The sequence below is a fragment of the Mus caroli genome, chromosome 11 (assembly GCF_900094665.2).
Source record: "Mus caroli chromosome 11, CAROLI_EIJ_v1.1, whole genome shotgun sequence".
Lineage (NCBI taxonomy): Eukaryota > Metazoa > Chordata > Mammalia > Rodentia > Muridae > Mus > Mus caroli.
Window position 1 is genome coordinate 45470253 of NC_034580.1, and position 21373 is coordinate 45491625.

The following is a 21373-nucleotide window of genomic DNA, read 5'->3' on the forward strand; positions in this document are numbered from 1 at the left end:
AGTACTGTCTACAAGCTGAGTTTTATGGCTTGACTGGTATTTCCATCATGGAGTTAGTTGTGCTAAGGTCTGGGGCCTGTTACACTACCTACTTCTCCTCTCCCTTTTCTACCATGTTGTGATGTAGCCAAACAGCTGGACTGTCACCAGACACCAGTGTTGTGTGACTGCCCCTGCCCAGGAGGAAAGACTTTTTAAAGAGAGATGATGACATAATCGAACTGGGGTCCTTATAAAAAGCAATTGACACTCAGCCCCCTCACCCTGGGTACTCAGGGGAGAAGCCTGTGATCAGAAACCAATCGTTGCACCATGCCCCCTAGCTTCCCATCTCAATTCCTGGTTTTTAGGCCACTGACACTATAGAATTTTGTTATGGCAGTTGAAGCAGGCTAGCAGAGCCATTATGCAGGTCAATCCAGGCTATAAGGACGAACTTGTCACTTAATACAACTCCCAATCATCCCTTGCCTATGAGTTATGGACTTTGGGTAACACAAGGATGATGTCACCATCAAAGACTCAGTAAACCTGAGGCTATAAGATAGGCACAGAGGTGGCACTTGTCTCCATCTGGGTCTGCCAGATGCCTAGGACTCTAACTCTCGAGGAAAGCAATCTATTTCCCCTTAGAGCCAGAGGTTGTGAGGGCAGGAGGCTCTCTTGGCACCATGAGAACACATTGAATCTGTGAATGGGGTAGTCCACAGGAAGCAAAGTAGAGAATAGAAAGAACCTGGATCCTGAGGATAGCGCTTCGGATGTCCAAGGCCAAACGATTCCTGGATTTTTAGTTTAGTGAGATAGGTTGATTTTCCCTTTGTCCCAGTTAGGGTTTTACTGCTGTGAAGAGACACCATGACCAAAGCAAGTCTTATAAAGGCCAACATTTAATTGAGTGCTGGCTTGCGGGATCAGAGGTTCAGTCCACTATCATCAAGGTGGGAGCGTGGCAGCATCCAGGCAGGCATGGTTCAGGAGGAGCTGAGAGTTCTACATCTTCATCTGAAGGCTGCTAGGAGAAGACTGGCTTCCAGGCAGCTAGGATGAGGGATTAAAACCCCACTCCCACAGTGATACATCTACTCCAACAAAGCCACACCTACTCCAACAAGGGCATACCTTCTAATAGTGCCACTCCCTGGGCCAAGCATATTCAAACCATCACACCCCTCAGGTCAGTTTCTGTTACCTATTAAATGACCCTGACTGAAATACTAGAGACTTCTGGGATGTTATGGTGGGGCTTCCTCGCTGTCTCAAGACAGTCTGACAGCTCTTCACTGATGAAGAGGCTCACTCCTAATTACCCCAGATAGCTTCCTTCCAGCCCCTGGAGCTCAAACATAGGCTTGCAGGTACGAATTCTATCCAGCCTTGGGCTGCTCTACTGGAGGAGAGCCTGTCCCCCAGGAAGACAAGCCGAGCACACAGTCTCTATGGCCCAACTTTAATTTAACAGACAATTGAAAAAGTCAGAACCAGCGTCTGGGGCCTTTACGATGTCTGTCTGTCTTCCTGGTTTAATTTCACGGGGATCCTCTTATGGCTTTTTAGAAAATGTTCCTTTTTAAAGAGCTTGGTTTCATCAAAGCAGGGCTTTCCTGTCAGAGGGATGGCACGACTTATAAAAGGCGTTTGCATCGCAGAAAAGCAGTGGCTGGCTAGACCTCAATTGCAGGCTCAGAGAAGATAGCAGTGAGCTCCCTGCCCTTGGGCAAAGCTCTCCTGGTCTCCCTGAGGCCAGATAGCTCAAATCCAACTGACATCCTCACCTCCCACCTCAGCCTCTCTCTGGATTCGAGCTGCTTCTTAGTAGGCAAGAGCAAGCCCAGTGTGGGGGGAATTTGGCTCTCCGTACTCTGGAGTGGCTTTGGCCACTTTTGCTAGGGAAGGTTCAGCTGGCAACATGTGTAAATACCTCACCGAGAGGAAGCCTCTTTGAAGATCCAATTCTGTAGAGGATTTTGAAGGAGGAGGTTGTCCTGTGTCATCTAGGTGAGCTCTAAAGTGCAATTGTAAGAGTCATTGTAAGAGAGGGATGTGAGATTTAACACGCACACATGTGCAGAAGAGGGGGCAGCCATCAGAGAGATGAGGCCAGAAACCAAGGAATTTGAGCATGGAGCCAGATGTTCTGCTGCACGCCTATAATCCCAGGGCTGTGGAGCTAGAGGCAAGAGGATCAGGAGTTCAAGTCCAGCCGCAACAATAGGACAAGTTCGAGATGCTGTTTAAAATAAAAACCAAACCAACCCCCCTTTTTTCCAAAATGCATGCTCCTGCTGGGCTTGGCTGTGTGGCTTGCCTGCCAGGAGAATGCGAATGGAAGTAAGAAGGCTTCTAATTTGAGCCAGGAACAAAAAGCTCTGTGCTTTATGCTCACCCTTCTAGAAACTTCAGAGTTGCCCCATGCCATGAGCCTCCCCGTGGGAGCTGCTGCCCCTACAGGCTGGTTGGAAAAATGCATCTACTCCACAGAGGTGGGGCTACGAGGCCAAGCCTGCATTCCAGCTGAGTGGGCTGCCAGGTTCTGGTTTAATTTTGGGTGGTTTGTTCTGCCGTTTTGATGTGGGCACTGTTGCTGACAGCAGTACCTAGAACCCAAGCCCACAGTCTGTGGCGTTGTCTTTGAGGCAGTCACTGTTACCGGCGGCCAGGAAAAGGGTGGCCTGTGTTACAGAGAGTAAAACAGTTGCTGGAGCCCTGGCTTCCAGCTACTTCTGTCAAGTTTGCTTGGCCTTGGCTGGGTGAACCCAAGGACAGCAAGAACTGTCTTGGGCTGCCTGTGTGGGAGATAGAGCTCAGAAGAGGAATTAGCCTGGGAATGACCATCAGCTACTTCTGAGAAGAATGCAGAGGAAGGGCTGGGGGAGATGGTGCCCCAGAGGATGCAGTGCTTGGGACCCGAGTGGATTCCCAACAGTCACATAAAAGCCAGCGGTGGTGGCACATGTCTGCAATCCCAGCACTGGGGAGGCAGAGATGGGTCTTGCTGGCCAGCTCACCTAGGCCTGTTCGAGAGCTTCAGGTTCCATGAGAGAACCTGCCTTAAAAGTTAGGGTGGAGAGTGTCTGAGGATAACAGCTGACACTGATCTCTAGCCTCTCTCCCTCCCCACGCACACATGTACACTCATATGTACATGTGAACATTCTAACACACTTATGTACACAAAGTTAAAAATCGCCCCCTGTGGCAGCTGCAGGCATTGCAGCCGCCATGATTTGTGTGTGGCGGGTCCTCCACAGGCTGCTGGTTTGCTTATTGTTCCCAGGGAAGTGGTGCTGTTTGGGGGAGACTGGAGCCGTTGGGTAGTTGAGCTGAGCTGTACGCTCTTTAGAAAAGGAATGAGAGGAAACAGAGATTGGAAATTCAGAGAATAGCAGGGTTGGAAAACTGTTTTAGCCTGCCCACTCAAAAGATTCTCATGTGTACATAGATACAGCCTGGGAGAGAAGTCAAATCAAGACTCAGTAGGAAGAATCAAATGGTGGTTGAAGTGTGGCCCCATAACAGCCTGGTACCTGTCATGGAGCATAAAGAAAGGCTTGTCTAGAGATGCATTGACAGGTGGCTGTTAGCACGTGAGATCAAAAACCCAGGAAACCCAGCGTTTTTGAGAGAGCTATATTGACAAGCTCCTCCCACCACTGCAAACACACACACACACACACACACACACACACACACACACACAAAACCCTGAAATAAAGCAAAACCAAAACAAACAAAAACCAGACTGAGCTAAAGAGAGTAAGACAGGGTGTCAAGTGGTGTCTTGGGGGTTAATAGCACTTGTTGCTCTTTCCGAAGACCAGGGTGCAGTTCCAGAACACATGGTATTCCACAAGGGTCTGTAACTCCACTTCCAAGGGATGTGATGCCCTCTTCCTGACTCCACAGGCATTGCATGCAGACAGTGCACATACGTATACGCAGACAGACACTCATATAAGCAAGTCTTTCCTTTTACGGAGGGAGTAAGAGCACTGACAATGGAAAAGAATGTGTGGGGAACCACTGACTTTTCAAGGTGAGACAAAGAGGGAGTAAGATGGGAGCCAAGGGTTCTATGGCAGCATGAGGTAGTCAAAGACCACGTCTGTCAGCTCAGCTCAACTACCTAAACGGTTCCAGTCTCTCCCAAACAGCATCACTTGCCTGGGAACAATAATGCAAACCACCGGCCTGCCGGGCAGTGATGGCGCACGCCTGTAATCCCAGCACTTGGGAGGCAGAGGCAGGCGGATTTCTGAGTTCGAGGCCAGCCTGGTCTACAAAGTGAGTTCCAGGACAGCCAGGNNTATACAGAGAAACCATGTCTTGAAAACCAAACCAAACCAAACCAAACCGAACCGAACCGAACCGAACCGAACCGAACCAAACCAAACCAAACCAAACCAAACCAAACCAAACCAAACCAAACCAAACCACCAGCCTGTGGAGGACAGGTGACACACAAATCACGGCGGCTGCAATGCCTGCAGCTGCCACAAGGGGCGTACATCCCGGCGTCGTTCTCAGAACTGACCCAAGGAATGAAGGGGAAAAAGGGGACCCTCTAGAGCAGTGGTTCTCAACCTGTGTGTCACGACCCTTTGCGGGTCAAATCTTGCATATCGGATGTTTTACGTTGTCATTCCAAACAGTAGCAAAATTGCAGTTGTGAAGTAGCAAGAATGACGACTCACTGTTTATTTCCCACAAGCTTTAAAAAGCACCACGGTTTTCTACTCATCTTTCTAGAAGCTTCTCCTCGTGCCTCTGTGTGCGTGTGTCCCACAGAGCACATGTGGACGCTTGAGGACAGCTTCAGCGTTGGTCCTCCCCTTCCACCTTGCTTGAGACAGGGTCTCTGGTTGTTCACCATCGCACACACCAGGCCAGTGTGCAAGCTTCTGGACATTCCACTGTCTCCACTACCCATCTCTTCATAGGTGTGGGGGGCTGCAGATGTGGCCTACACTCTCCAGCTTTGGGTGGGTTCTGAGACTCTGACCTAGGGTTCTTACAGCTGGATGACAAATGCTTTACCCACTGATGTGCCTTTCAGACCCTTTAGAAGCTGCTGACCTCTTCCAAGGGTTCCATGGGGGCTGATATACAGCAGAGTTGCTCCCCTGGCCCTGCCTCCCAGCCAGCAGAGGCAGGAGCCCAAGAATGACTTAACCCTGAGGTTCTTGGGGAGGGGCATTGTGGAACAGTGTCTTGTGGTAATAGTTAGCTGATCAGTGTGGACAGGGCAGAGGTAGAGGGACAGGCTGGCCTCAGCCCCCCCAGTGTCAGCCAGCTGCCACACTGGATTAAAAATCCTGTGTGCACAGTACGTATTTCCTTTAAACCAAAGGGGGGGGGCAAGACTCTAGAGATATGGTGTTTATATGCATGTTTCTACTTCAAGTTGAAAAGGTTGTTCTACCCAGTAGGACGAGTAGGGTGCTGCCTGCAAGCCTCTAGCTGTGGTATGAGAGATGAGTCTTACAGGCCTGGTGGGTGCCATCCCAGAAGACTCTGTTTTCACAAGAGCATGACACATTGTCCTGTCGCGTCCAACAGAGATCCCCAACAGGAGGATGTGTTGGGACCTTGTAGATGGTCCGATGGGTCACTTGTCGCCTTGTTACTACCCCAGAGTGGGACATCTTGATTTATATTGCTAAGATGTACCCAGCATCGGAACATTTCTCTTCTAGAAGTACCAATCGAAAAAATTACAAGATAAAAATAAATTTAGACCAAAATAATGGCAAGCGGATACACATAGAATCTCTGTAGCCAAAAAATCATGAAGTCTGGACTGGAGCAGCTCAGTGGGAAGAGTGCTCGCCTAAAGTGCCCAGAGCTCTGGGCTCCATCCCCAGCACTTCATAAACCACAGGTCTGCAATCCTAGCACCCACGTGGTGGAAGGAGATCAGAAGATCAAGGCCCTGCTGGACCCTTTGTGAGCATGGGGCACCATTCTGTTGTCATGACTTTGGAGGCTGGAGAATTCCAACAGCAGAGTGGATAAAGGAGGAGAAGTTTGAGGTCATCCATGACTACAGAGTGAGTTCAAGGCCAGCTTAGGCTACATGAGACCTAATCTCAAAGGGGGGAGAGATGGAGTTTTAAAAAAAGGAAGACAAAATGAAAATATTTTTATAAAAGAGGAAGATCGAACACCACCAAATCTGAGACTGGCTCTACCGAACCGACATCTTGTTTAAGGTTTAATTGAGTCCAAGTTCGTTCCGTCTCCCAGGCGTCTCGAAGGTGACATTCTAAATGTTTACACTTGTTTCATCTGTCTTTTCGCCGAGTCCCGTTCCCCGCCTCCTCTCCCCACTTCACACTTGCCCTCGCCTTGCTCACATATGCTCGTCTTTATATTTACACACATATATATCATCTTTATATATGGCTCGCAGAGTCTGCCAGACGAAGAAATGAAATAGTCCCGAAAACAGCTGGAAAATTATGCAACCGTGAGGCGCCTGGGCCTGTGTACACCCTGTACTGCAGGGCTGCACAACATTCGGAGGTTGTTACAAGTGAGGCTGGAAGCTGCTTTTTCTCTCTCTCTCTCTTGAACAACAGCTTGCCTGGTGGGGTAGGCCTCCTGCAGAAGGCGTTTTCTCTGGGAACCTTAACTTCCCCTGCTGGAGGAAAAGGAAGAGTGGCTGTTAATGGAAGAAACTGATGGCAGGGAGGCCAACACCAGGGGCCAGTGGGGTCCAGGTCCAAGGCATGGGAAATCTGAGACCTGGGATACGCGAGACCCTCTCAAAGTGGGAAAGAGATGAAAATTTAAGGGTCACTAAGAAAAGAAAAAGAGAGAAACTTTGTGTAAAAGATGAGTACCAACCACCGTGGGGTCCAGTTTCAGCTAAAGCGTGGACTAGAAAGGTCAAGGTTAGGGATATAGCAGATTAAACTGTGGGGTCCAGGAGATGAAAGACTGGAGTCACTTGAGGCTGATGCTGGGGGCCTGGTGAGGCCAATCTTTGGTGCTGAGTAAGATCAAAGATCTGGGTCCTATTTGGGCCTAAACCCTAAATCTAGGATTCTCTTAGGTACAGTCTGGGCATCAGTGGACCTAAGTTCTGAGGCCCAGGAGGCCAAGCTATGGGGTCATGCAAGACTAAAATGTAGGGTCCAGTTTAGACACAGGCTGAAGGCTGAGGTGCAGTGCTGTCAATGTCAGGATCAAGGTCAGAGGTCCAGCATGGCCCCAGTTGGGGACCCAGTGAAGCTGAGGTTCACTCCACAGCAAGTTCAAGTTGCTATTTGTCTGAGACCAAGACCCCAGTTCAGCTCCCAGGCCTGAGCTCCCGGGCCTGGTGCTGACGCTTCAGGTCCTGTGAGCCCGGGGCTCACCTAAGGTGAGAGTGAGGGCCGGCTCTCAACAGTGATGGCTTGTTTGAGAGCCGCCATGTTCTGCAATTCTCACAGAAAACTACTGTTCCACTCTCAGGGAGGACTCAGGTGAGCAGGGCCTTGGTTGTTCAGAGCAAGCTGGGTCGTTCCTGTGGTTGTCTGGCCCTGGGACTTTGCCCTTCCTCAATTGCACATTCCACTTCTTGTGGGTCCAGCAACTAAAGGAAACAATGAGATTTGTTAATCAGGCTTAAGATCTCCACTGCTGGGGCTGGGGTGGTTCATCTATCACACAAGCATGAGTGCCTGAGTTCAATTCCAAGCACCAACAAAAGAAATCATTATGTGTGGTGACGATCACCTTTAGTCTCAGAGCTGCGGAGGCAGAGACAGGCGACTCCCTGGCCAACCATTCTACAAAATCAGCAAGAGACCGTGTCTCAAAAACTAAGGTGCAGAGAGGTTGAGGACACCTGAAGTCAACCTTTGATGGCCACACATCTACACATACATGCATGCACAGATTGTAACACACACACACACACACACACACACACACAGATATTATGGCCTCAGTCAGATGTCCTGTGGAATAGGGTGTGGCATGGGCTGGAGGGTCTGCAGGGCAGGATGGAGCGGGAAGAGTCTCAGGGAGGAAACTGCCCCACAGCACAGCCATGCAGAAGGATGCACAGGAGAAGCAGCTGCCCATCCCTGGCACAAGGCTCTGCTTAGGACAGAAGCCTGGGCTTCCTAGGGGTAGGAAATGATGTGATCCTGAGCTCTGGGGGGGTCTCTGCTGCTCTACCGACAAAGCCAGTACCCCCCACCCTCTATTCCCCATCCATGGCTGTGAGACACAGGGCAGGTGAGGACAAAACAGAGCTGGGCTGGCCACTGTCTGAAGCCAGAGACAGCTTGCAGCACAGACCCCGCCGAGGGTTGCTAAGGAGTCTGGAGGCTCAGCTGAGAACTGGAGGCTGCCCTGCTGCCTGGCCCTTCGGAAAGGAGATGGGAAATCGCCATGGGGGAACAGCGGCTGCCTGAAAGTCATTCGATTTCCTCTTTCTCATTTTCAGAAATGCAATTAGGGAGGCCGGAGCACCATGTGGGCTCTGCAGTGCATGGCTGCCTTGCCGGAGCCGGGGGCGTTCTTGGGCTGCAGGCTGGCGTGCATCTGGAGGCACACTTGTGTTTGCATCATCACACAGGTGTGGACTGGTCTCTGGGCACCTGAGTGCATGTATGTCCACTCTGAAGCCTTACCCCAGGTCACCTGGGCAGATCGCCTGTCAATTGTCTTTCTGTTTTTCATTGATATCCTCTCGCACACCCTGAAATGGACAGTTGTCCTGGGAAACCCCAAAATCTCCGGTCCCCTGTCCCCTCCCCTCTCCCCTCCCCCACAGCTTCTGCTTCTGTGCTCAGCTCAAGTTTGGAAGGGCCTGGAGGCAGTTTTTTTTCTGAGCCACTGTCAAACTCTAACCAGAAACAGGATCTTGTAGGCATTTTAGAAAGTTCTGGTAACCTGATGCTACAGTGGAGGCCTTCGTGTGGCATAGTTCAGGTGCAAGGGTTGAGATGAGGCAAAGGCTACAGAGGGGGCCAGGTCCCAGCCCCTGCCCACCCAGTGGTGGAAGACAGAAGAAGACCTGGTGAGCAGAAGTCGTCAGTAGTAGAGCCAGCCTAGACTAGCAGCTAGCTGGCCCTTCCCTCTGCTTCCTTCCCATCCCCCTCCTCTTCTCTCTTCCCTCCCTTCTCTCCTCTTTCCCTCCCCACCCCAGGCAGAACCACACATTTTCACAGAAACTCTTCTGATTTTTTTTTTCAAACGTTGGCACATAATTCAAGATAAAAGAAAAACAGGGAAAAAAAACCCTCCATGGGTCCCCAGAGGGGAGCCCCAACTCACCAGTTAGCATCATTGTGTCTTAAGCAGCTGAAATGACTACTCCTACCTCAGACTTACCAGAAGAAAGCTCCAGTTCTCTGGGAGTAGTGTCTGGGCACCATCATGCTATGCTGAGCACTAGAGATGGACCTCTATACACTTGTGGACCACCATGCCTGGGGCTTCGTCTTCGGGAAGTGGTTAGGCTAGGTTCCATCTTGGGGGATGCCATGAGGACAAGGGCAAGGTGGGGCAGGGAAGATCTTTTGCCCAAGCTCTTGCTAACTGGTAAGCAGAGCTGACTTCCGGTGCTCTTCCCACTGCCTATTCCATCGGGAAGAGGAAACCAGAATCCAGCCTGACGGTTCCTGTAAACAGAGGAAGGTGCTCATGGGGTAGGGGCATGCATCTCTTTTGAAAAAGGCACTGGGAAGCCCCCTCCCAGTATCTCAGTGAACGATTTGAGATGGGCTCAGTCTCACCTTATTCCCTGGCTTTGAACAAAATGCTAATGCTGAAGACTGGTGAAGCCACACCCTGCCCGGCTCCACCTCTGGCCCCTTAGCTCACTTCCCTCTGTTCCTCACCTCATCCTCCTGCCTTTTGCCTCCATGTTTTTTTTTTTTTTTCCACTGTTGCTTTTCCTGCAGCATGGAAAGCTCTTTTCTGCCACAGGGCCTTTGCACGCTCCAGTCTCGGCTTAAGATGCTCACTGCATGGGCAACCCATTTTGGTTACCCCTCTCTCTCCCATCAGTCACCAGCCTACACATCTCTCCAGCTTCTTCCTCTTTGTCCCATGCAGTCTATCACTTAAAAAAAAAAAGCTCTGCATAGTGCATATCTTATTTTATCTACTTTAAAAAAATCATCTTATGTTATCGACTCATTCCACAAATCCTTGCTGGGCATGTATTTGTGTGCTTGGGTGTTTGGTCAATTGCTGGGCTTGTGTGGTACTAAAATCCACCCTGACATTCCTTTCACCAATGCTAGGGGCTGGGTCTCCAGGCAGTGGGGGTGGGGGTGAGTAAAAAGCCATGCTCAGCAAATCCTGAAAGGCATTAAAGGTGCAGACAGACAGATAGACACTAACTTGGGATGACTTTATGTAGGACTTCTCTATCGTGCTGCAAATGTAATACATATTCAGTAGACACCATGATTTGAGTTTTGAATTTGGATCTTTTCCTGGGCTGGCGAGATGCAAGGCCCATCCTCTCTCATGATGCTGGAGATCAGCTATGGGCTCTCTCTCTCTCTCTCTCTCTCTCTCTCTCTCTCTCTCTCTCTCTCTCCCCCTCCCCTGCTTCCTCCCTTCCCTTCCCTCCTTCCCTATCCTTCTCTCTCCCTCTGATCTCTTTCAGACAGGGTCTCAGGCTGATTCCCAATCCTCTACAGAACTGAGGCTAGTCTTGAACTTCTGATCCTTTGGCGTCCACTCCAAGTGCTACTGTACTCCGTTTATGTGGTTCCAGGGATCAAACCTGGGCTTCATGCAAGCTAAGCTAGATAAGCACCCCGCCGACTGAGTCATGGGGTCTTCATTTCAGTTCACAAAGGGTCATCAGATGAGGCCCTCTGTAAGCGCAGGAGCTTGTGTGAGGACCCCTGTCTGCACCGAAATCCCTCATACTGCATGCAGCCGTGCTATGGCGCACTTGTTCTGCTGTGGCTCGGCTCTGAGCCCTTCACATATGTCAAACCATTTGAGTGTTAAAATCCGCTGTGATGTACAGGAAATCACACCCATATAGTTAAAGAAAAGGCCCCAGGGGCTGTGACACAGCTGGAGCAGCCTGCCTCAGGACCTCTTCTGGAGCTGAAACCACCAATGCTAGTGAGCACAGAATGAACCCTCCTTTCTGAAACCCCAGGAAGCAGGACCCACGGTGCCTTGGCCAGCAGAATCCCAGTGGGAAAGAGAGCATAAGTCGAAGAGTGGCCTCTTCCAAAGGAACCTTCGCATGGGAAGCAGTCTGATGGGGAGTGGTTCACATCTGTCCTGTGTTAGAGATGGATATTGGTGTCCAATCCCAGTGCTACTGTGGGGACAGGACCCTCACCAGATAAGTCACTGTGGGGTGTTATCCTGGTACCACATATCTGAGTAGTGGAAAAGAAAGTCCAGTGGCTTAGTTTCAGTTATGTGGCATCCCATAGGGAAGACTGTGTGTATGCAGGTCTGGGAGGGATACTGGTGTGTGGGGGGGCTGGGGGCAGATGTAGAGCTAATTAGAGGGCAAGGGAGCCAGGGATAGCTTTGATGTGGGGGTAAAGAATGGGAAGGGCCTGAGATGGTCTGGGATCTCTGGCTGAGGGCCTGTCTGTGTGGCAAGTGGAATGGAGGCTTGGAGGGTGGGAGATGGGTGGTGAGTTCTGTGAGCGGGGTTCTGAAATCCTCTGATAGGAATGTCTAGCGTAGCTGCATTTACAGGCTGGAGTAGTCCTGCCTGGGGTCACAGACATACAGAGTCTGCCACCCCCTGGGAAAGGGTGAGATTGCCTAAGAAGGGAAAATCCTAGGGATAAGACCTGAGACTCAGGGGACAGTGTGAAAATAAACATATCCCCCCTCACCCCTAACCCAGAGCTGCCTGGAGCCAGCAAAGCAAACTGAATCTGGAGAGATAGCTCAGTGGGTAAGGTGCTTGCCATACTAGCATGGGGATCTGAGTTGTACCCCCAGGACCTAGAGCCCAGCAGTGTGCTAGTCAGGATTAGGGAGGCAGTGACTCAGGGATGCTTGGGGTTTGCTGGCCAGCCCATCCAGCTCCAGGGTTAGGGAGAGACTCTGACCGAAAAAAATAAATTGGAAGGTGATTGATGGAGACACCTAACATCAACTTCTGGCCTACACACACACACACACACACACACACACACACACCTATTTAGCTTCCTTTACATAGAGGTAGGGATGGGTGGTGGTCTTAGAGCTTCATCCTAGGGGACATTGCCAGCCCATATGGAGGCTTCAGCCCCTTTTATATTCACCTTTTTACCAGGCGGTGGTGGCACATGCCTTTAATCCCAGCACTTGGGAGGCCGAGGCAGGCAGATCTCATGAGGTTGTGGTCAGATGGCTCTACAGAGTTTCAGGCCAGTTAGGGCTACACAGAGAAACACTGTAAAGACTCACCTTGATATCATAAATGGGGCACAATATGGCTTGACTAGGGGTAAGGGACTTGACCTAGAAGAAGCAACATCCTAAGGCAAAGATAGGAATGTATGTCTTATTAAGGACTGGACGAGGCCATCAGCCTTGTGCCTCAGACTTTAAGAAATGCTGACATGAACAGAAAGCTTAGGAAAAAAAATGTTTTTGTACACAAAACCCTCCAATGAGGTAGAACGGGCCCTTCCCGTTTTATGTATGGGTTGATGAATTCTACACAATCTACAACTGATACAGTGTGGGAGAATATAAACCCAAAGTCATGTTGGAAAACATCTTCACCAAGGAAGGGTGCATGTCCTGGGACTGTATGGCATTCTTTTCTTCTCTTTTTAGTGTTTTTATTTATTCTTTGAAAAATCTCATAAATTTATACCATGTATTTTGGCTGTATCCACCATCACCCGCTTCCACTTCCTCATAGTGCTCCCACCCCATAGTGATCCCACCCCATAGTGATCCCACTCCATCCCCCTCCTAAGTTCATGTCCTCCATGTTTCACTGTTGTTATTGATAACCCCAGAATCCACATAGTGCATTCCTGTGTGGCATTCTTATTCGGAAAGGAAGGAAGAAGAAGCAGGTGGTGCTGCAGGGACACCCAACATCCACTCCATCCCAGGCTTCTCCAAGGAGGTCCCACTCCTGCCTGCCAGCAGCTAGCTGTCTCAGCCCCAATCCTCCTGTTAGCTGGCTTTTCAAGTAGGATAACGAGACACCTGGACAGCTGTTTTCCTAGCCATGCAGGACAAGGATGATTCTCAAGGAGCAGTGCCCTGGATGCCACAGCTGACCTTTGGAGCTGCCAACTCCACAGACTTCTTGTAGGGGGACACATTGTATCTCCCTAGGATGCACATGGGCTGGGTTATTTGTAGTTGGAAGCACTTGAGGAGACCCAGAGGTGCTTCAGGAAGAAAGTGGTAGACCAGATAGTCCTTTACCCTGGCCCCTGTGAGAAGCCAGACACAGGTAAGTTTAGAGGTGTTGATCCTGTCCCAAGTGAGCCTAGATGTCATTGCCTGCCACACTCAGGTGTCCCTTTTGAAGTTCTTCCTTGCTCTCTCTCTGCTAGGTTGAGCAGATATGGAAATGCAGTCACAAGTGAACACTGGGCTGTATCATTCCCTGGATCCCTATTGCTTAGATTGAGACTTGTTGACCGAGCCTGAATCCCTATGCATCCAGTTTTCAGGCCCTTTCAATTCCAAGCAGCGCTGATCCCAGTGACCAAGGGACACCTTCCTGTGGAGAATAGCAAGAAGAAAGTGCTGTGTAAACGCCACCACCCACGTTCCTCCCTGGCCTGACACAGCTCCCTGTCAGGGTGTGCATGTGGGGGTGGCTTGGGAGGCAACAATAGCGACACTCCCAGAAGGCTACCAGCCACCACTTTCTGTTCAATCAGCGTTCCCCTGACATATTGCTTACCAAAGCCACTCTTGGCCAGAACGCTTCCAGTGCATCTGACGGGGCCACCGCACCTGCTGTTTGCCAACACTGGAGTTGGATAGAGCTGCTGTCTCCAGAGTCTCCATGACAAGGTCACTAACTCCTCTCACTTGAGATGCTCTGTACATGGGTCCCAGTGGGATGGGACGAGTCTGAGTCCTTTCTCACAACCCCTGAACTTGCTGTTTGGGAAGGAGGGTTGTAAAACACCACAGCCTGAATCCACTTGGAAGGCCCTGCCAAGGAAGGTGACCTTGAAATAGGAGCAGAATGCCTTCTGGGAGCTGCTTTCCATCAGACATCTGTGCACAGGGATGGCTCTCAGAAGGCTCCTGTATCTAAGGAAGTTTGTCCTGGCATCTGTAATCAGGAAATCCAGGACAGAGTAGAGAGCTGGGACCCTTCTCTGCAGAGTAACTGAGGGCTGGAGACTTTTTTCTTTCATTCTTTCTCTAAACAAGATTTTATTTTTATTTTATGTGTATTTTTGCCTACATGTATGTGTACCGTGTGCATGCAGTGCCAATAGAGACCAGAGGAGGGCGCTGAATCCCCTCTGGAACTGGAGTTACAGAGAGTTGTGAGCCGCCATGTGGGTGCTGGAAATTGAACCCAGTACTCTTGAAGAGGAGCCACTGCTCTTAACTGCTGGGCCATCTCTCCAGCCCCCAAACTTGAACTTGCTGCTTTTGATCTTCCTGCCTCAACCTCTGAAGTGCTGGGCGTGGAATTTATGTAGTGCTGGGGGATGGTAGGCCAGCACTCTGCTAACTCAGCCATGTGTGCACACATAGACAGACAGACAGACAGACAGACAGACAGACACACACACACACACACACACACACACACACACACACACGAGATAAGCAGTCAGCTGGGACATGTCAATAACCCTTAGTCTCCACCAAAGTGCTGAAATTTGAAGTCTACGCACCCGATTCATCCGTAGCATCCTGCAGCGGTTTCCTGTGAGGGCTTCTAGGTAGGCCAGGCTGGTGAAGGGCTTCCGCTGTCCCCACTTCGAAGTCTGTCTCAAACTGGCTTCTCAGCTTCAGCACCACTTTGGGGTGGGCAGTAGTAGCTAGGACCTGGCTCCTCTTCTCACTTCTCATTTTATTTATTTGGGGGACAGTGATTTTTGATTTATGGTGAAATGGAGAGACTCTGGCTCTTGCTTTATGGCACTGGCTTAAAGTATCCTTCAATTTTTTTTGGAAGTAAACTATTAAGTGCTACATAAGGAGGTAGCAGTAGAAGTGGTAGGTGGTAGAAAAAATAAAACTGATAATGACCGTCCGCACGGCAGGAAGATGAGGGGGAGGGGAGAGGCCCTGAAGTAGGTGAAGCTACTGGGCTTGCTTCCTTCATCTGGCTTGGAGAATCACAGGCGAACGCTGTCTCCAGCCCGCCTAGCCCATCCCTGACCTGCCTGTTCCTGTCATCTTCAGACTCAGTCCACACTTCGAGCTGCCCTCGAAGTTAAGAGAGGGAAGGAAGAGTCTCCACCAGAGGTTGCAACGGAGGGCATGGAGGGACCCAGAGGCTGAAGGATACCCTGCTCCAGCACCAGCTCCTTTCTGCCACACTGGGATTCCAGCTCCAACTTTGGGACAAACTGGATCATCAGAGTTCAGAATGATCATGTCTTCAGGGTACATGTGTGGGGAGTGGACCTTCAGCAAACTGACAGATAAATATCCCATTTAATAATTGTGGCTAAGCAGGAATGTGGGCTCATTTTGGCCACTCTTCCCAATTCCTCCAGAAATTTTAGAAATATATTTTTAAAAACTAAAATGCCACAGTTTTACCTTTCTTTCTATCCCCCCTTCTTTTGAGGGTTGTCGGTTTTAAGAGAGGATTTCACTCTGTCGACCAGGTTAACCTCAAAGTCATGGCTATCCTCCTGTCTCAGACTTCCTAGTGCAACCCCAGCTGTCCCCAGGAAGCAAGGAAGCCACTGGGTGGTTGTCAGACTACGGTGGTCCACGCCCACACACCATGCCCCAGGAAGGACAGAACCAAGGATCTGAAGTCACCATGAAAGCCACCAGTTGTACAGATCATGCAGTTTCCCTCATAAGACTGGGCCCTCCTGTTTATATGGAGTTATCTCTGTATCTTCTGCTTTAGGCTTGCCACAGCGGCTTGGGGAAGGGTGAGTGGAAGAGCAAAGAGACAGGTGTCTTTATCTGGAAGAGCAAACCAAAAACTGGACGTGTAACATTGCAAAAATGTTCCAATACAAGGGGGCCTGAAAGAGATACCCAGGAAAACAAGAGTTGGGGGAGTCACTGTACCCAAGGACAACAGCCTTGGCAGGACAGTGACTCCAGGAAAAGGGAGAACCAGGACCCTGCTGGGGAGGATGGATCCTGTTGGCAACTGGAACTCACAGCAAACTGGCAGGGACGTTTGCCTCAGCCCTTGCATGTTCACTTGGAAAGTGGGAAAGTGTTCAGGACTGTTTCTGAACTGTGGACCCAAGGGCAGACTGTGGCAGGAGACCCACTGAGGCAGCTGAGGTCAGCAACTAAGCTGTGCTCGAAGTTAAGAGAGGGAAGGAAGAGTCTCCACCAGAGGTTGCAACGGAGGGTGTGGAGGGACCCAGAGGCTGATGAACTGGAAGAGGGAAAGAGTGGGGTTGGGGGCTGAGGGAACCTGTCTTTTAGTGAGGGCAAAAGTTGATCTTTGAGGTAGCCTGGGGGAGTGCTCCATGGGGGAAAGTACCGACCTATCTCTGGAGCCTCCATCTGGACATAGAAACAGGCTCAGTGTCCTCCCAGACCCTCTTTTCCTTCCCGTGTCTCATCCAGCTACAAAGCACAGAACGGGGGTGAGACGGGCCCTGGAGTCCCAAGGCAGCAGAGTGCGACTCGCATACAGAGGGCTCTCCGGGTGGGGTGCCACTCCTTCGAGGTGACTTGGGACGCGCGGTGGGCTACCCCTGGCCGGCTTCCAGCGCTTCTCTGCCGCCGCCTCGGGGTGTCTCTGCCTAGCTGCGAGTCGGGAAGCGAGGAGGGGTGCGGGCGGCGGCCGCGCCAAGAAGCGCCGGGTCACCGCAGGCTGAGGCGCCCGCCGTCCCCGCCCTCCCCCTCGCTCGCCTTCGCCTCCTCCTCCCGCCTCCCTCGCCCGCTAGCTAGCTCGCTCCTTCGCTCTCCCCGCCTTCCCTCCGCGCTCCCCGCCCTCTCCTGCGCGCCTCGCCTCCTCCGCCCCGCGCCCTGCGGTGCTGCAGCTGCGGGCGGCTCCAGCTGCCCCCAGATGTGGGCTGGGCAGCGCGCAGGGAACTTTCGCGCCGGCTGCGAGTGCGGGGCCCCGGCTGCGGTCGGGCTGCCATGGATCCGCCGGCGGGAGCCGCTCGCCGCCTGCTCTGCCCCGCTCTACTGCTCCTGCTGCTGCCGCCGCCGCCTCTCCTGCTGCTGCCGCCGCCGCCCGCGAGCGTCCGGCTCGTCGCCGCCACCGAGCCCCCAGGTAGGTGCCAGCCTGGTCCCCACTTCCCGTGACCCTCCGGCCACACTAACCCGCCCAGCGCGCCCCGCCGACCCTTCCTCAAGCATCGTCCGAGGCGACTTGGGCAAACTCTGTGCGCCGCGCCCGGGGCCAAGTTGGCCAACTTCGGGGCCGGGGCGGTCGCGCAGGGGGCGCACCCCGGATGCCTTGGAACGCAAGGAGCCTCGGAGCACTTGCCGCTCTCGGGATGCAGAGTGTGGCGCTGGAGGGCCGGGAAAACCCAGCGGCGGAGCGCGCAGAACCAGCACCAGCGGGTCCGGGGGAGCCAGGGCGAGGCGGCGCCCGGGGACGCTCGGGAGGAGCCGGTGCGGAGCGCGCCGCCTGCGGGCCCTGAGCATTGGATGGGTTGTCCCGGAGAGGTTCCCCGGAGATTAGTGGGACCCTGCTCCACCTCTCCGGGGCTTAAGTGTACGGGGCGAGGGGGCTGACAGTGGGCTGCCCGATGCTGGACTGAGGACAGGCCGCCCATGAACCTGGTTGCTCCGGAGGCCAATGGTGAGGACATTTGGGCAGCAGGGACCGCTGAAGGGTCAGGGTGCATGAGCAGGGGACCAAGGTGGAATAATTTCCGAGGAGCCCAGTGTCCTACCAAGGACGGTATAATTAAGGAGCGAGGGCACTTTGATGGGGTCGCTCTTTAGGGTAACTGCGAGGTGTCCGAGGAACCTCAATTGGGAATCCGCTGGGGCAGCTCTTTTGCTGGCTTGGTCCTCTAGAGGGGACGGCCCGCAGGCGACGTGGTTCCGGACTGGTGGTCCTGTCAACGCCCCTTCCTGGAGGCTTCGTGGTGGAATGTCTCTTTTCTTCAACTGAGGCAAGGGCTGGGGGCGCCGGGCTCCGCCGACAGGCTCAGAGTCTCCGAGGTCTCCGCTAAATCTAACGCCCCTTTCCCTTGCAGGCGGGCCCCCGGGGCAAGGAGCCGAGCGCATCCTGGCGGTGCCGGTGCGCACTGACGCCCAGGGCCGCTTGGTGTCCCACGTGGTGTCTTTGGAGACGGCCGGGGCGGGGGTACGAGCCCGCAGAGCTGCCCCGGACCAGACCTCGGGCTTGCCCGGAGGCGCTGCGCAGGACCCTAGAGGACGCCTTTTCTACAACCTCACAGTATTCGGCCGAGACCTGCACCTGCGGCTGCGGCCCAACGCCCGGCTCGTGGCTCCGGGGGCTACCGTGGAGTGGCAGGGTGAGACGGGTGACACCCGAGTGGAGCCCCTGCTTGGGACCTGTCTCTACGTTGGAGACGTGGCAGACTTACCTAAAGCCTCCTCGGTGGCGCTCAGTAACTGTGATGGGCTGGTGAGTACTCTCTTCTAGGGCTCCCTTCTGTTCTGGCTCTTGCCTGGGCTTTGGAAACCCATTACTAGGTAGTCCCCTGGGAGGGCGACAAAGCCCGCGCGCTGAGGACCATCATCTCCTCCACAGTGCCTAGGGAGGCACTCGCCCTGCTGCAGGGGTTGGCGGGAAGGCAAGATTTTTTGATTGGTCAGAGAAAGGGGGACGATTTATGTGAACCCCACCTCCAACCCCAATGCCAAACTACTTATGTCTGCTTCTTGGATACAAGAATACGTTTGCCGTGTGTGCCTCTCAGTGTGTGTGTGTTTTGGAATGTATGCATGCTTCTTCTTTTTGGGTGCCAGTATACATGTATCTGTATCTCCCAAGCATAGCGGTATCCGTGGGCTTCACAAAAGTGTGTCAGAGTGGCTTTGATCACATGTGTGAGCTTGTGGTGGGCATAGGTCCTGGCAGTTTCCTTGCTTACAACAGCCCGAGGAGCAGGTGGTGATGCGGAAATGCCCAGCCAGCCCTCTGTCCCTTGGTTGACCAGGAACCAGTGATTTTTATACTGTGGTTTCCTGTTGAAGTGGCTTTTTGAAAAGTCAGCTTTCTCCCTCTAATTTGAGCCAAGGGGAGCATTTGGCTATGCAAGTCCTAGTGCCCTGTGGGCTGTTTGATGTTGGGGAGCAGTTCCTGGTGAACCCGTGCCGGTCCCTTTTGGAACGACCTCAGGCACCCGTTGCGACTAGAGTCCTGAAAAGCTCGCTTGTCACTGGGTGTCCCCCAGGACCATGGTTGCCACACGGGCACTCTTGGAGGGAGCCTGGATTAGTAGTGCTCGAGGCAGAGGCTGACATTGGTGGTGCTACCCTGCCACCCAGGGGCCTGGCACTGCAGAACCAGTGCCACTTTTCTGTTTTGGATTCAATGCACAGTGGTCAGGCTGGCCGAGCCGGCCAGACATGGGAAGCCACCCACCGTGGGTTCTGCTCTAATTGCTGTTCAGGGTACTCCAGCTCTGGGCATGTGACCATGCTTCTAGACCTGCCAGCTCTGAGCAATACCCGTCCTCAGGGAGCCCAGGTTGGCCCTGCCATCTGCAGAGCTGGCAATTACACCCCAGCTCCACAACCACTGGAGTTCTTTTTATGGAGCACAGGAAACATCACTTGTTGCTTCAGAGAAATCACTGCCTTTGGTCGGGTTTACTTAGGGCCTGAGCACGTTGCAAATGACTTTTAAATGTCCTTGGGTTAATTTAGGGCACATTTTTTTTCTCTTCTCTGTTGTCTTCCTTGTGGCAATCCCACAGGCAAGTCATCCGTAAGGATGCCAGTGAGTTTCCTAAACGTGAAGGGAGATCACCACTGGGGACTTTGGACAAGGTGGTGGGGTTGACAGGGATCCTCTCTTTACTCATTAATTCCCACTAGACCACTGGGCAGTGACACTGCATCATTCATTCACCTCTCAATTCATTTGTTCAGGGATCTTCCTTTGGATACGTTTATCCTTTTCTGCAGGTCAGAGATGTGGCCGATGCGGACAGAAGGACACCCAGGTGCTATGTGATGGAGTCTCAAAGATCGGGGGAGGGGAGAGGGCACCTTGGCAAGTAGGTGGAGAGCTGGAGTCATCCTGATGGCTCCTGGGATGAACTGGCTTAGGAGGGACAAACAGCGGGATGTCACAGGAACGGGCCATCTACAGACAGCAGAGTACAGGAGGGCTCACAAACCCGAGTGGCTTCCAGTGCAGTCTGAGGATAACAACCCGACATGGTGGGGCAGGTTCCCTAGGATTCCTTTTCCGTTTCCTTCTCTGTCTTCCTTCCTTTCTCTCCTTTTCCATCCTTTTTCTTCTCCCCACTCTCTTCCCCTCTCCTCCTCTTTTCCTTCTTTTTCTGTATGTCCCTGCCCCTGGTTTTCTACCACATAATTCATTAACCCTTTAAGTTCCCCCATGCTTCCATGATGGGCTCACTCACTAAGGACTGGGGGTTTGCACATGGCGCCTCTGGTTGCCACGGTGACCCTGTAGGGGAGGAAGCCTGTACCTGGCACATTAAGTCTGTGAGAAGTTGAGTGACTTGTCCCAGCCATGCAGACAGGGGAGGTAGTCTGTACCTGGCACACTAAGTCTGTGAGAAGTTGAGTGACTTGTCCCAGCCATGCAGATAGTGATGGTACGTGTCTCGCCTAGGGCTGTCTGGCCTCTTTTGCTTCAGTGGTCCCAATTCTGGGGGTGGGGCCATGAAACTTCTGAGATGTAGTAAAAGGGACAAAGTGTACCTTGCCAAGTTTCAACAGGCTGTAAGTGGATATATGTATTTAATGCATTCAGCTGCCTGCACCCTTCTCCATGAGGCTACCCCTCCTCCTTTGATGCACTATTGATAACTGCGTAGATGCAGTAAAGGAGGTGAGCCAGGCTGTGCTGGGCAGGCAGCTCCCTAGGCGTTTTACTAAAAACAGAGTCAACTTCAATGCACCCAGGGTGGTTCCAAGAAGTCTGCATTTATGGTAAACCCCCAGGTCCACGTTCCTCACCTTTGAACCACTATTTGAGAAACAAGGGTCTAGACTACATTTTTCTCCAAGAATGGTCTTCAGGGCTGTACCTTGAGTTGCTCTGAGCAAGTATGGTTTAGGGGAAAAATTATAAATCATACTGGGAAAGGCTGCAGCTGCATTCACC

The 21373-nt window shown here is 52.3% G+C and overlaps 1 protein-coding gene across 1 annotated transcript in view; it reads left to right on the forward strand.

Moving 5' to 3' along the window:
* The first annotated feature begins 17096 nt into the window (after positions 1 to 17096).
* The window catches only part of Adamts2 (ADAM metallopeptidase with thrombospondin type 1 motif 2), a 201201-nt gene continuing 196924 nt past the window's right edge, over positions 17097 to 21373 (forward strand). Inside the window, exons 1-2 of the mRNA XM_021176447.2 lie at positions 17097 to 17359; positions 18297 to 18691. Coding sequence (XP_021032106.1) covers positions 17224 to 17359; positions 18297 to 18691 — 531 coding nt within the window. The 5' untranslated portion in view covers positions 17097 to 17223. The remainder of the gene's footprint in view (positions 17360 to 18296; positions 18692 to 21373) is intronic.